The 16,850-nt window shown below is 35.7% G+C and overlaps 1 protein-coding gene across 5 annotated transcripts in view; it reads right to left on the bottom strand.

The window, feature by feature from the left end:
* The window catches only part of MCTP1 (multiple C2 and transmembrane domain containing 1), a 216,245-nt gene that overhangs the window by 105,751 nt on the left and 93,644 nt on the right, over positions 1-16,850 (bottom strand). For all 5 annotated transcript variants that reach the window (XM_014268925.3, XM_014268926.3, XM_074532482.1 and 2 more), the window contains 2 exons: positions 12,593-12,779; positions 7,662-7,755 (listed from right to left, as the gene is read on the bottom strand). In XM_014268925.3, the coding sequence (XP_014124400.1) occupies positions 7,662-7,755; positions 12,593-12,779 (281 nt within the window). The remainder of the gene's footprint in view (positions 1-7,661; positions 7,756-12,592; positions 12,780-16,850) is intronic.

The following is a 16,850-nucleotide window of genomic DNA, read 5'->3' as shown; positions in this document are numbered from 1 at the left end:
CTTTTTGGTCTCTACTTGTACAGTCTGAAGGGCTCCTGAAATTTTAGAAATAAACTGCTAATTTACATAATATTCATAATTGGAAGGAAAAGCAACTTCTCTTTTGACAGATCTCCCTCACCCAGTACAGAAGTTGACTATCTGAGAATGAACTCTTGGAGCTCTATTTTGTAATGTATGCCACTAGTACAAAAAACCCTAAAGAGCTACCTATCTTTTGAAGCTTTGAATTCTATCTTTATTTTTATCTTTGAAGCTTCTGAATTTTAGGACACGTGTTGCATCTAGTTCGACAGATATCCTTGTTTGTGCTATGCTACGTCTTTAGACAGTGCAAGACCAGAGCATAAACTCAGATTACCTTACTTAGAGCTAAGAAGAGGATTTTACTTCAGTCAGCACTCTGTCCCTCACATTGCATATGATGCACACAATAATTTAAATTAGTCTTTTGCTTGTCACCTTATTTCTCAGAACTTCCATGTGTCCCCGGATGAACTGTACACCATAACCTGAAATCAGCTCTCCAAAAAGGGCAGCAATGAGGAACTAGAGATGTGTTGCTTGCTGTTGTTGTCAAAATTCAAAGTCCCCCAAAGCCCAGGAAGTCCTTCACAAACAAAGTCAGTTGGCAGCTCAGATTCATTATCTGTTTTGACTGGTCACATAGACATTTTTTCTCCAACAACAAAATATAAAATGCACTTTTTCACGATGGAAAAGAGGCCAAAATAGTGATTGATAGAAGCAATCTTAAAATATTTCAAAATTATGCTTCTCAAAATATTTAGAAAATCAAAACAACAAAGCCTCAATCTCCACACAATTTCAGCTTCCTGGATTTTCTTCTCAAGTAGCCATAGCACCACACAGCCTGTGTTTTTTCTAGTGGAAAAGTCTGAGAAAGGCCCATTCCATCAGTTAAAACACCACAGGACTTTCATCTGGCTCTATGTTCTGGTACTCACAAGCAAGCACAAACGTATTAGGTGACTTGTGAATCCCTGCATCCTGACAGTCCCACACACACCACTGCAGCCCATCTTCCAGGCTGGAGGTGAGCTGGACTGTCCAATCTAGGGGGCAGCTAGAACAAACCATTGGGTGTCATCTCAAATTCACAAGAGATGGCAAAGACATGTGACCAATTCAGATGCAAGGATCTTTTATTTGTCTAGTTATGAACTTTACCTGAGTGTTAAAACTGTCAAACTGCAATATCATGTAACTCATATTTCTGGGCAGTTTATATAGGCCTTCCTTCAACAGTCTCCAAGGTGAAAATGATCCAACATAAAATTTTGATTCTTGGCAAATTGTTTTCAAGCAAAAATTATTTTTGGAACATAGTATTTCTTTCAAGCAGAAACTTCAATTGGATATAACTGCACTTTCACACTCACTTCCTAGCTCCACTTGTATACAAAGCTGACTTTGATAAAAAGCTGTCAAATCTTAAATTTGAACAACTTGCTTGCCATATTTTGTACAAGTTCAAGAATGATTTTTTTAATTTTAAAACTCTATTAAATGCATGCATTTGTCTCCAGAAAATTGCATATCATCTGCTCATTATCCACTTAATATTGTAAAATAGGAGACTTTAGTAAAGAGAAATATGGAAACATCTATATTTTATACAATAGGATGATCCTCTAGTTTAGAAAACACTTGCGTACAACAATAAAAATGCTTCTCTATCATCAAACACTGAAATTCCAGCCTGTAGGAATGAAAATGAAAAATCATAAAGGACAGCCACTATAGAAAGGTTCTTACTCTCTTAATTAAGACTGCCATGGGCCTTTCCTAGGAATCACCATTGATATAACTGCTCTTCAGAGTATATGCCAGCAAGAGAACACATGGCAGATCTAGCTGTCCTCTGAAAAACTTATTGCATTTCTGAAATATTAACTCACAAGGGCCAGCAGATAGCTTTGGGTTAGATACCCATTAGGCCTTCAGAGATACTTCTGCCATTGCTATGGAAAACATACCTTGCCTCAGTATAACTCCAGGGAAACAAATAATTTCATAATTTTACCATTTCACAGTCCATTGAGTTACAAAAACTGATAAAAAGTCAATTTCAGCATTAGCTAGCCCATGAACCCTTTTTCATCAAATCACTAGCCTTATTCTAAACTAAATATTATATTGACATTACATTACAAAACTGAACTAAAAATGCTTTGGACAGTTTAAAAACATAATAAGGAATTTCAACTGCATTTTCTACATTCAAAAGTAAAGTTCTCAAAACATAACTTCATGAAGTTCAACCAACTTTAACATGGCTATAAAAGGCAAAATATTTTTTGAATATTACATAGGCTATTATGATTCTCTCCTATCTCTGGCCATGTCTATCCATTATGGATCTAAGTCCCCACAGCAAAAAAGGCCTTTATTTTTTCAGAAGACAAGACAGCCAGTTCATGACTCTGGGGGGCAGTGCCACTCATGCAGACACTAATGTCACTAATGTTGTTCCAAGCTCCCTGCCAGCCAGCTGCTTGCAGCAGAACAGTCAGTCTGACCTTTGGCCAGGAGGAGGAATGGCTCAATAGCATGAGAAGCTGCCTTATCTAATGGATTAAGTACAGAACCCAAGTGAAATGCCACCTTTGACAAGGACTTGCTCTGTTGGCCTTAGCTGAGTCAGTTAACCTTTCTTAGTTTTCCATCTTTAAAATGGGAATTATAATTCTACTCTATCTGTGATGATGCAAACGTTGCAACACACTGATACCATGAATGCTTGAGGTATCTTACAAGGCAACTCAGTGTAATGCCATAATCAAGTTAAACTCATCTCCACAGACTACTTTAGGAAAAAAAAAATCACAAGCCATCGTTTCATTGTATGTATAATTATAAATGTTACAGTTAACAAAAAATGTATTTTAATAAAATATCTTTCAAAAATATATTTTTAAATCCTGTTTTTTCTATTACTAGCTAGAACTGGTACTTAAAAGCCAGTACCTTTCCTGTACATGATATTGGACCAAAGGCTTCAGGTGACCTATATGACAGAACTTGATGAAATGTTTTATCTACCACAGAATTCTGCCCACCTACTAGATTTTTGTACTTTGTGGAGATAGCTCAAGTGTATATTGAAATCTGTTTGCACTAATTGACAGAGCAAATTACTTTTGGAACCGTATTTCCAAAGGGCTTCTGAATTTATTCCTTCAATTTTACACGCATGGGCTTCCATACCTTTGTGAATTTAATGTTTGTGTTCATCACTCTGACATTTCCTAGCATTTGAAGAACCATTTCAAAGACCATTTTTGCACAAGTGATGTTAGAGCAGTTTAGCAAGACAGATTTTAGAAAAGACATTTACACTTAGCAAAATTTTAACATAGACTTTTCTTAGAAGAGAGGCTGAATGCAGACATAAAACTGAAAAAAAAAAAGGAAGAAAACAAAAATCTGACTAATTTTCTACGCTTAGTTTCTCTTCTTTAGTGGAGGAAAAGCCTGAAAAGCTTTTGAAAACAAACCTAAAGAACACTGAGCTCTTTAGTAAAATCTCTCAGACATATAAGGTTATGAAATCACAGTACTCAGAAAAAACACAATTGATTGATAACGAGGACAGAAATATAAATAAATTTACTTCTAATGAAGACTCAAGACACAGTAATCAAAGTGTTAAAAATTCATTTCATGCACATTTCATTTGCCTCTCAGCTGATATTTATCACGTAATTCTGTGAGAAAGTGGAGGCCTAAGATGCTCCAGATAAATGTCTCAATTAATTGTACAGAGGTAGCCCTCTTTGAGCTGAACCAGAGCTGTGAGCTCTTTATTAAAAGCACTATTCTGTAGCCTGTAACCTTGTTCCTTGACTCCTCTCTAGTTTCCAATTTAAACAAGTCCCCATGCGGCCCACTCTAAAGGGCTTTGTCTCCCTGTCATTGTTATGAGAGCCAAGGCATCCTGGAAGTGTGAAATCAGACCTCATGAGCTGAACGGTTCCCCAGGGAACACAAGACCTCGCAGAAGGTCAAAGTCATGGGCTGGACCATCTGAAAGCGTCTGATCACTGGTCTGTGACACAGCAAGAAGGGTGGGGGCAGGGGGAGAAAGAGCCAGGGGGCTAGAATTGAACACATCTTAATTAAAGCCCAAATACTACAAGCTATTTTCTAGTCAGGCCATCTTATGGAGCTTGAATTTTGCTCTTGCTAATGAATCTGAGTTCCTAAATATTACTCCTTAAAAGCACAGCACGTTTGCTGAAATCGATCAAATCTGTGGCACACCTTTTCCAATCTGCTTACTTTTCATGAATGATGAGGCAGAGATTTTGAATTTTATTTCATGACACAAGGAGCAATGTATCTGCCCCAGTAAAAGAGATGCAGACACTGCCTTGCAAAGCCAGCAGCCTTCCACAACCACCCACCATCTATACCTGACTACGCTGCAGACGGATTAGATATATCTGACTATTGCCTAAACCTAAACAATGTCACAGTGAAGGGCTTATTGTTTTACTACCTGCAATTTACATGGGTTAGGTGAAACCCATGTATAGAATGTCAGAAGCCAACTGTCATGATGAGTCCATTATACTTTAGGTTTTACTGAACCACCAGAAAATCTCCTCATATCAAAGGATGTCACTGTAGGCACAGCACCTATCCTTCCAGGACTCTATAAGCAGCCAAATCCTGGAGAAAGTCTGCCAGAGATTTCATGAGCAAGCAAAGACTTAGGGAAACAGGAATATACTTCTTTCTAACTCAGGATTTAGGGAGAAAAAAAGTCATGCACTGAATAGCTAAAACACAATGGAAAACTCAATTGGAAGGTTCTTCTCAGACAGAGAAGGAAAAATTAAACTTCATTCTCTGTATCTTCCCATTCATTAGATTACACTTTCAAAGAATTTATACTAAATAATACATCGTTTCCAGAAAGGTGTATTTGCTGTGGCCACAATTTCCAATAGAATATAAATTTGCATTGGTGGAATCCCTAGAACTGTGTATTTATCATGGAACTACACTATTTTTCTGCGGGAAACAGCCTCACAGACCAAATCATTTTCCCAAAGGCCCTGGTCCTGAAAGATACCCAGTTTTTCAGCTCTTGTGAAAACCAAGTTAAGCTTTCAAGCACCAGTGGGGGTCTCTCAACCCCTCAGTGGTTCTTCCTCTCATAGATCTCCTGGCAAGTGGGTTGAGTGAGAACTCTGACTGTACTTTTCTGGGGTATTTTTAATATCCACTTATGGGATGCTCCAGCAGCACAGCATTTCAAAATTGGTAAGGTCTACTTGCTCCCCTGCCTACAACTTAACTGAAATTTCAGCTCATCCTGGCACATTATTCTTTGCATGTACATGTGAGGAGGGCTGTAAGCTAAGACCTGAACCATCACCCTTAATCACTCTCTTTTTTAAAAAAAAATCTGTACTAACCTTAAGGATTTGAAGCACACTGTCCAACATTAGGCTACTGAATGTGAAGGAAAAAAACTGCCCTTGGCTATCAACAGTTTATTAAGGGCTTAGCTAAAGTGACCCACTAGCATTCTACTGAGGGAGGCTATGAGCTTTCTGAGGAAAGGAGTAGAATTGGAGGTTTCATTAAAAAGTAATTTGTGCTTTTTACTCCTTCATTCAACATGAGTCTAAACTGCTTTTTATTCACACAGAGTTAAGTACAGTATTACAATGCTGCTCAATGCATGGGACAAAGGAAAAATTTCACATTTTGAAAAGGGGAAAAATATCCTTGCAATCGTAGCAGGATTGATGGCTACTTAAAAGATTACAGAAATCTTTTTCCCTCTGTGCTTATGTTTAAGAATGGAATATTAAGGATTTTAAAAATCTACTCAGCTCAAATTAATAAATTTTCATTTACTATCTCACATGAAAAGATTCCTGGAAGTGAAATGGGGTATGTTTAGCAGGAAGGAAACAAGAGCAAAAACAGATACTACACAGTTGTTCCAGCTGCTTTTCAGACTCAGGGGCAAAAGATTCTGAAAACTCATTACAGAAAGATGTGCAAACTAGTCCTTAGCTTTTACTCATAGAAGCAATCCTTAGTAGTGCAAGTAACACCACCGATGACAGCACACTAATCACTTAGTTGAATAAAGGTGGGTCAAGTTTTTACACAATTTTTGCAAACATGATTTATGGACAATCACCAAACACCTACTTTATTTCTCACTATTACAATTTGAAGTTTAATTTTAAATGAATGACCTGTACATAACTACCAGTTACTAAAAATAGCTATAAACTCCATTAGCAGATAATAAAACCACTTCATCCTCTTTTCAAAATTCCCAGAGTACTTTTGTCCAGAATATACAAGATTTCTGCCACATCTGGAATGTGCAGCCATCTTACAAAACACATCTGGTGTATCAATGCTTTTTCTTACTAACAAGGGAAGATAGTGAGTGTCCTTCCCCATCTTCCTGCCTGCCATCCTAAATACAATGTCTGAAAATTTTTGGTAGCTCTATATATCTTTAATTGAATCAAATATATATCCAAAACTAATGTTCAACGAGCACAAATAACATGCTGTTTTGGAAAAGCTGAAGATTGAATCAGGTCAGGGACTAAATTATACCGTTTGCTCCGAGTAACTTAATCTCCCTCTGTTCAGAAAACATTGGATTATAAGGTCAAACCAGACTTTAGAAGCATTTCTACAACCTCACCAAAAATAGAATCTGTTATTTTGTGTGTCACAAACTGGATGATCAAATGTTTGCACTGATAAAATGCTTGCACTAATACCATGTCTGAAATACTGCTAGTCATGTTAATTATCACAAAACTACTAAAAATTGAGTAGGTTGCTCTATATCTGCTCCTTCAACAGAACATTTATTCTAGTTTCCTTTTACTTTCTTCCCAATTTTTAAAATTTTCATTATTATTTTAAATCAGAGATGGCTATTTTCTGACACAGATGTAGCTCATTTTGCTCCATTCAACTCAGGCAGTAGGAAGGTAATTACCTAGAGGAGATGGACATTTCTGAAGAAATATGGTCAGTATGGCTGAAATACTTTTTCTTTATTTTGCAAAGCAATGTGTCAAATTAATTATTCAACTTATAACATAAAATAGAAAATGTGAAAAAAATCATCGTATTTCCCTTATCTTATAAAGATAAGCAGTAGCTACAGCAAATTGCATTCAGCTGAAATGCCTGAAACCGACAGCAGCTTTGCTAAATATCTGACACATACCAAGTGGTTCTTTTGGCAACAATTTTAAAGTAGTATCTAAGTCTGGAACCTTTTATTTGCCTTGTACCTTGGAATTTAAAGTTGATAATTTTGTATGGTGTAATCTACTAAAATAAAAGCAGTTTCTTCTATGTAATATTTATAGGATGTCTGATGGAGAAAAATTTATATTTCACCTTTATCAGAAATAATCTACTTAGGGCTCTGCTAGCATTAGAATGACTTGCTGCCTTACTTACGAAAGTTTTGTTTGTGTTTAGATTTTTTTGTTAATGAGCAGAAGGTGGAAGTGCACAAACAGAACATAACCTGTAGATGAACTTTTGTTTTTAGCATTTTTTTTCCCAGTTCTAAAATCACCAAATATTACTACGGTATTCAGTGTCACAGAAATTAAATGAATCCTTGCCTGTGACATCAGCTGCCATCAATGCTTCTGCCCTGATGACCTTCACCTGAAGAAATCCCACATCGCTGATGTTATGGAACATCATCATTGGACTCTAAAAATTAATAAAAAGAAAAATAATTCTGTATTGCAAAAGAGACAAACCAAAAGCAATATTAATACTCTCCTCCCTCGCCCAGATGTAAGTTACTGTAATTTTACCTACATACTCAGACTTTTAAATATTATTTGCTGAAGAATGTGCAGTTGTTTGCATTTCTTCCTATATTTTGCAACTTTAACTTATCAATGAAAATTACAAAGGAAGAGTTAGAATACGATTGATTAAATGTAATACAAATTCTAGTGAATTAATCCCCTAATACTATGGAAATAACTGTACTTCAAAATTTGAAATTATAGCAGTATATTAAGAAATTAAAACAAAAAAAGAAACAATGCCTCTCCCTGAATTATTTTGCAAGAACTATGTTCACATTTTCCCTCTGATGGCTCCAATATTATCTTGAGCAGTGACCTAGGGACGATACAGATTTTTGTAGTTGACTATTACATGCAAGCTTGCCTATACCTATATACAAGCTTGCATATACACCTATAATAAGCTGGTGAATAACATCAGCAAAAGCAATCAAAACAGAATAACAACTACTTAATAACTGTCATAATAATCACATGCAGAAAAGGTAAAAAAATAATTAAAATATGTTTCAATTCCACGGCAGAAAGCTCTTAACAGAAATCATTATATTTTTTTGCATAAATTTGTTCAATATCTACATGTATTAAGAGGAAGAAAAAAGAGTTCACTACACTGACACTTGCATTTATTCATCCAACACAGATTTAGAAAGCTTATTAAAAACCATGTACCACTGCTGCTCTTTTTTCAAGTAACTAAAACTAACAAACTGGGAGTATTGCACTAATTAGGCGTGACACGCCATGATTCTCAAACTCTAGCTTTTGGTATTATTTAAAATTCGCAGAGTTTTAAATGATAAAACATTGAATGCAAATTTTGTTCATAAATACTAGCCCATACCTTTATTTTGAAATATTTTAAAATCCGGACTAATGAATTTAGTGCCTATGGTCCTCCCTAAAATTGTAATGTGGTGAAACTTTTTCCACCGCCTATGAAAATGTCCAGATTTCTAAAAAAAGTAAGCATCAGGGAAAACATCAAATCAACAATTCCTTATTACAGAAGCAAAATTTACTGTTATGGGAAACAAGAATAAATTTAATCACTGAAAAACCCACAGATGCTGCTTAAATGAAATACTAAATGTCAGCTTGCAAAACTAGTTATGCTTTTGCACAGAAAATCTACCCATTAAGATGTTAGACATACAATATGCATCCCTGTCTTTCTAATTAATAAGACAATTCTAACAGTTACATCACACTGATACTAATTTCACAAACCCCAGCTGACCATATACTGTTTACAGTGAAGATTTGACCTTGCAACATTGAACTTAAAAATCCAATTCAGTGTAGTAGCTCATATGTTACATACATGCATTGTGTTATAACAGGGTAACAGCGAATAAATTTCTACCAATTTTAATAAGATAATCATCATAAATATTACTTCAAAATGCTGGTGGTCAACTTCAATCAGCACATGCTCAATCCCTTGCTTATGTGCTTACAAGCTGAGAGTAGCAGAGATGGTATTACAGATAGCACTGGTGTAATTCAAAAGCATCTTTGCATCCCTCATTTATTATAATGATGATCAGGGTTTGGAAGCTTCTTATCACAACTAGTCCCAGAACAGAGATAATTCTGCTGTAATATGCATGATGAAAATTACAGGACTTACAGAAATGTTTCTACATTCTACCCAAGTTTCCCAACAACCAAAACAAACACCAAGATGCAGAAATACAACCAAGCAAAAACCGAATACAAAGCAAGACAAGCAACAGCACCCACTTCCTATGATGCCACACAATCCCCTTTTCCCAAATTTCATCCTGGTTAGCTCACTCTTAAGGGTGCCAGTGCTGTATTTTGCTTTGCCACCTTTGTTAGAATCCCACAGAATTTTTGAACTTTTATTTCCAGAAAGTAGCTGGCTTAGATTCATTTACTGCACATAATGACTGGGGAGACTGATGAAAATGAATACAGTGCCACGACAGAGGCTCTTGGAGAAGCAAATTACTTTAACACATTACTTTAAATACATAACTTTAAGTAATGATTTAGCAGACCATATTCTGTCTTCTTATTTGTGACTATTGTTGAAGGTATCAAAAATCCACATAGTTTCTGAAGCCTAGAATTTTCATAGCAAAGGAATCTGTGATTTGCTAGGAATCTTTTCAGCCCTCAATAGATGGGAGAAGATTGAAATGCTCTGGAGATGAGTCTTCTTTATTTTTTTAATGAAAGGCTGTATAATATATTTTCTGTATGGCTGCAGCAGCTGTCAGGAAGAGCATCTCAGTTCAGCTCTATTATGGGAGAAGCAATACCCCATCCCATGGCATTGAGATACACTGAGGGGCTAGTACTGATTGACAGCTTGTCACCATGACGTCTTATTCCATCTCTGTTATGGAGAAAATTAATGTCACACCACCAGCCTCATGACTCGCTGTCATCTTAGAACTGCTCACCTTTTATCAATGCTCTAAATAACATTTCAAGCCCATTGTCTCACAGTGGACAATCTGGTCAAGGGACATTAAATCGGATGACTGTGAAATGTCATAATAAAAATGGAATGCTAACAACTTCTCTAAACTAGCTCCTCTGGTTTTTAAACTGTGACAAGGGGGACCATGAGTTCAGCACACCAGTTCTGAAAAGGTCATACAATCTCTCTTGGTCTGTACCCATTAATGTGCCCCCCTCCTCACCCCAAAAGGAATTAATCTTTTCAGACAATCGTGGTAAAATAATGGTTCAAACAGTAATGCCTATTTAATTTGTAAGGCTCTGATGTTCAGCTACAAATGGTTAAGTGACAGTAATAGAGTCATTTTCTAAGGCTATTTGATCTGATGGCAAGGTCAGCTCATTAACTGTTTTTGGCTGTAGAAAGGGTGCAAAATATATTTCTCAAATAGAAGCTAGATTTTTTAAAGAGGAAATAAATCCAAAAAAACACCCACTCAATAGGGAACTCTACATCTTGCTAATTACACATGTTGTCTTAGTATTAGTTCTGAAGTGCAGGAATGAACACCGAAGTAAAATTTAACATCAGTGAAAATAAACTACTGGAATTAAGTTAATCCTGGTAATTTCTGTCTTCTGCTAGTATTTTTAATAAAAACAGTAGAATTTATCAAAAAAGTATGTGAAGGCCCAATTGTCAGAAACACATAATGAGAAACTCATACCTCTGCAATATGAACATCTTTCTAAAATTTAAATGTTTTCAAATGCATACACCACTGTAAACGTATCCTTGTATTTACAAGGAAACATATCCTTGTATTTACAGGAAACAGGAATAAACCAGATCAATCTTATGCCACATAATTATGCTTTACACTGGGGACAAAAAATTGAGGATTTAGGAAAAATTATTAACAGTACAGTCGCAAAACATTTCTATTATAGCAGTATATTTCTATACTGCTACTGAAATAATCAAAACCATCAGTATCACTTGTCTGACATATCATCACACAGAATAAGCCACAGAAATATGTTACTGTTGCTGTTGGTAGCAGGAACTATGGCACCTCAAAAACATATCCATCAAAAAATTATTCTACTTATAGACATCTATTTTGACAACCACAGACTGTCTTGGTGGATTCCAAAATGTACATTAACTCTCTTAATTGTAATGATTTTTCACAGATGGCGGACAATACCTTAGCCTTCAATTCATTTTGGAATATTATATTTAGCCTCACTAAGTCACCTCTATTAAATTGTGTTTATGATAATAACACTATTGGTGTATGAGTTGTACAAGCATTAGCAGACAGCTGATTCAGTGCAGATAGACAGAATAAATTTGCTGAAGCACACATCCTGCTAATCTGTTTGAAGAATATTGTACAGCATTAGTACTAGGACTTCATGTTATCTGCACAGCCTGATAAGGTACATCTTTATTAAATTCAGTTATTGAAAGGATGTCCGTCATGGAATAGGAATATTTTAAAATCTCAAAAATAAATTAAGCAGCCTCTTTGATAGTCAGAGGTTGGTTTAATGGCTGAGTGTCTAGAGAAGCCCTTCTAAACACCTGGCAGCATTGTACAATAAAAGCTTTGTAATTGCAAGTGGAAATAGCATTTTTTTTCTTTCTTTCTTTATGTGCAGTGAGACAGTTACTTTTAGTGATTTAGGTATTAGCAAATGCTGGAGTAAGAGCTCCCCTCTCTGTTGCTTTGATAAAATTACAAAGATTCTGTGTAATGTAAGGATGCTGGGAAATTAAAATAATCTCCTTCAGAATATTTTAAAATGGAAACATTGTTTGAAATTATTATTTTTATGTGCTTCAGTCTCTAATATTAAGACAAAAAATAAGTTTTCTTGCCCTTTAACAGATGATCCCAAAAAAAACCTGAAAACCATTAGCACATCAAATTATTTGGCATGAACAATCAGTAGAAACTGCTGAGTTGCTGAATGATCCCTTAGCCACTTTGTACTTGGTAAAAATCATCTGCAAGGCTGTAAAATTACTTTCATCATGTGACACCTATCAAACTGTTCAACTACCATGTAAAAAATAGCATTATTGTATGAAGAGCATTTGTAACCTTCTTGATGTTACCTGTTCCGCCTGTTACTATTTGTATATTAATAACTAGTTTAAATGATTGTTATTGGCTAGATGTGATTAGAATAGAAGAGATATATTTAGATTTTTTCCCCTTACTATAGTTATTTTTTGTACAAGCCAATATTTTGCTAACAAAGGATGAAAGAAAACTTCATACATATCTCTTCAGAATCTCCTCTCGCTCCTTCTGGTCCTCCAGGGAGTTGATGGAGAGGTCAGAGATAGTGACTGCAGCTGAGGCTGTGAGAGTGACCAGCAACACCAGGTATCCCTCTCCCTCCTCTAGCGGCATCTCCAGCTTGTGGGTTTGTTCTTTACTCAGGGTGGACAGGTCAATCTGGCACCTAGAAACATACATTCTCCATCAGCACGTGGTTTTTCTCACACGAAACAAGAGCACATTGGCTCTCTTGTATTCAAATGGACAAAAAATGCAAGTAAGCAGAAACTCCTGCCCAGCTTCTGAAAAAAATTTTTAATTTCTCTTTAGCTTTAACCCATGCCCTTTGGATTTTTTTTTTTTTAGAGCTACACAAACAGTTTTGAAATGAAAAATCAGTATTAATAAGAATGTAAACACATTAGAGACAAGGTTTAACTAATATGCCTTACTCAAATGCAGTTAAAGGAAATTTTTAAAAATCCAGCTCAGATGCAACTTTTACTTTTAATTACACCTCATATACATGGAAACTGTAAGTTTTCACCTAACAATAGTAAAAGAGTTTTCACCTAACAATAGTAAAAATCCATTTCTAAAAACTAGAATTCTACATGGATTTAATTGTGATGGCATAAAGACGACTGAGCATAGAAAAACTCAACCTTTGCAATTCCTGAAAGGCTCAGCTCTCATGCAGTAAGCTGTGTGTGGGTCAAATCCTCATGCTGGCACCCATGGTAACATCTGATGCCACAACCCCCTATATAATAAAACCTCTCTGGCTGTAATGAGCAGGGACTGCATATAACTGTGCAGAGTGTGTGCAGAGTGGCTGAATCAAATCTGCCCTGCTTGATCCCCTTCTGAGTAACTCTGGCTGTACCATACACTGAACTAATGAAGAACGATTCCATGCATGCCAGACAGAAGAAACAGCTTTGCAACAGCTTTAGAAATTTAAGGTACAGGAAGAAAAAAAGTATCTCTGCTACCCAAGAGCTGAGTAAAAGTATCTCTGCAACCCAATAATATCTTTGCATCAATTAGTCTGTGCATAGCTTAAATGTTGTAATACTTTAATTTGTACAATGCACAAGTTTCAACTTTCCTAGATTGCAACTCTGAGCATGTATTGAAATTCATTGTCTGTGTCAAGTGTAATGCCAGTTTGCATTGGACAGGAATTTCTGTGAAAAAGCACTATTCAGAATCCATATAGCATCCCAAAATGAGTTTTGCCAACATTTGCTCTAAATAAAACTACCAATAATACTGAAATAAAACAAATGTATATATCCTATGTGTAGGTTAGCCACTCTACACTCTACTTTCAACAGCGATTATTTACTGTGACAAGCATATGTACTATATGCCACTAATTCATTAAACTAAACATCAAGCAAACTCTTTTCATAAGATGTCAAGCGATTTTGAAGACAGAGACAATATCGTCACTGCAGGGCCAATAAACTAAGAAAAAGGTGGCAGACATGAAAATATGGCCATTTAAGGATAGGAAATAGCCAACTATGAGAATAAAAGCTGCTTCATAAAATGAGTATTGTGCTCTCACAGGCAGATCAGATTTACTACAGGAAAACTGTCTTTTGTTTTTTCAGAGACATTTACTACCCGTGGTACAGCTCATGTTAACTAGTGCAAAGCTCATACAGTAACAAAGTTCAATTATCTTACAATAAAAAAAATTCTAACTCATGTAGCATTCGGAGCTTAATGGTTTTCTTCTCCTTTGAACTCTTTGGATAATAGGGAGTGAGAAATTAAATTAGCAATAGTAAGGAAAAATAAAGCTGTTGCTATCAGTGCAGGCTGATAGTCAAAACAAGCTTCATACATGTACATAAACAGTCAAATTCTTATTTAGGATGTAGTGGGGAATTTAAAGCCCTCCTTAAGACAACAAATATTGTAATTAAACATTCAAAGCTATAGCAGGTTAAAATACCCTCAGTATTAAATACTCTTCAATAATTTATTTCAAAAGAGATACCCCTCAAAAATAGGATTCAGCAACAATATTGAGTTTTCAACCAACAAACATTTAAAGAACCAGTCTAAACTCCCTTAAAATCAGTAAAAGACTCAGAAAGTAACTACGACACTAATGGAGAAATAATCCACCCCTCACTCAAAAATAGGCAACAAAAGACAAAATAGGCAAGAAAATCTATATATACCCATATATATCCATCAATTAAAAAAAGAGAGTAAAATTACAAGGTCTACATCAGGGCTACTAAATCTAATTTCTTCAATTCTTGAAGCTACAACACTTTAACAATATGAGTAGTCCCGTTTTTTTATTTAGGCTGAAAGAAGCGACTGGCAATTTGCTTTTACTTGTGCACCTTTCCTAAAGAAATGAAATATTTCTAATACTATCACATCTAGAACAGATTACCTGAGAAATATATATCTATCACTTGCTTGATAAATCTTCATGAACAGGCCACTACCAGCTTATTATTTCCTAAAATCATACAAAGATAGGAAGTGATGTGGAAAATTTTTTCCAGTAAAAAACCTTAACTATTTTAAAGGAAAATTATTCTCTCAGGTACCCTCAGAAAATTTGATAAAACTGTAGGGTTATTCCATTAAGGACTGTCATCTTTGCACCTCAGAGAAGTCCAGGTTAAAAGAATCTTTATGCACACATGGTCAGGTGAAAGCAGATTTCTCACCATATGCCAGGTGCTCTGTCCTGGCCTTCAAGGAGATGCAGCTTCCATGGGCCTAACTTGAAACTGCCCAGGCTCAAGGAGCACCCAGCACAAGGGGAGCCTATTTACAACATATGCACTTCAGTAAAATGGGAAGAGTTTCCAATCTACAGACACAGTAAGAAAAAATTGCAATTTTTTCCCATTGATAGCTGATTTTTTTTTGTAATGATAAAAAATCAATTTCGTTTGATCTTGTGCCAAATTATCCTAAAAAAAGAAAAAAAATTGAATAATTTTTTGCTCATTCTTCTCTGTCCTCATCAGATCTTCGTATGGGACCAAAAAAAGTGAAGGAAGTCTATTTTTTTAAGGTATTACCTAAACACTAACCCTATTCAGAATAATCTTGACAGACTCTAACTGGACAACCACAAAACTCCTTTTTGTACTACATTTTTTTAGAAAGACTGAAGCTAACAAAATATTTCCAAAAATAAGCACCTGTTTGGAAAGTATGTTTTCCAAATGTAAATATCTTTGGAAAGCTCAATCTGACAATGTCCTTTTACATTTTACTGAAATTATATTCAAGTATTCCAAGCTTTAAAGCTTTAGCAATGCTGACTTTTGCATCAGTTCAGATGTTCTCTAAAAAGACATTTGTTTCCTACAACTGTGTCTCCAGGGAGAACAAAGATGCTTTGAGGATGAAGGTGAAATTGTACGTTACCAGAAAGTGGTGCAGAATGAATGAGAAATTGTGTCCTGTATTTTCATATTGAGGATCATGAAAAATTACAGCCATTTTGAGAAGGCCATAAGCTGCATATGACCTGCAGCTGTCACAGTGGAAACATGAGAAATTATTAACGTTGTATAATCCTGTTTCTTAAGGAATTATTATTTACATGGTGCTGGTAAGGGCAAAGACTTTTTCCACCTGTAATAAGATCAGCCTAAAGAATTATTGAAAAAAAATCTGCTATTAACTCCAAAGACACATTTCCAAGCATGACTATGAATCACATTGCAGGTATCTGCAGTTTTTAGCGCAGTTTGAGTTCTTTTGTATCTTCCATGCTGTATGGCCCCTTCAGTGCACATGGGTTTCAGCACTTCAAGGGGTGAGCAGGAGCATTGGAACAATTTCTCTGGCTGGCTCGCCTTTTGGAAAGTGGCGTAGGGGCACAAATCCCACCTATCAGTTCTGCATGTGAACACTACCAGGCACCATGTGTAGCTGGATTTTCAGGACTTGAGAGATCAGAAGAGAGAAAAACCACAAAGTGCAACAAGCTCATGTGCCAAAGTTATCACAGATTAATTGCTCAAAAACAGGGTACAGCTCCCATGGAGGAAGATTTGAAGGTTCAAAGGGAATCTACCACTTGTCTGAAACTGTGTTCAATGTGTTAATCACACAAAATTTTAGAAATATATTTCAGATTTATTTTTAATTTGAATATATCTGGCCTTTGGTTCTTTTTATGCCTTTCCGTACCAGTTGAAAAACCCTTTAGTGTTTCATGTTTTCTTCTAGTGAAGGAACTCATACACTATAATCA

The sequence above is a fragment of the Zonotrichia albicollis genome, chromosome Z (genome assembly GCF_047830755.1).
Source record: "Zonotrichia albicollis isolate bZonAlb1 chromosome Z, bZonAlb1.hap1, whole genome shotgun sequence".
Taxonomy (NCBI): domain Eukaryota; kingdom Metazoa; phylum Chordata; class Aves; order Passeriformes; family Passerellidae; genus Zonotrichia; species Zonotrichia albicollis.
The sequence above is the reverse complement of the archived record's forward strand: the minus strand, read 5'-3'. Positions and strand labels throughout refer to the sequence as shown.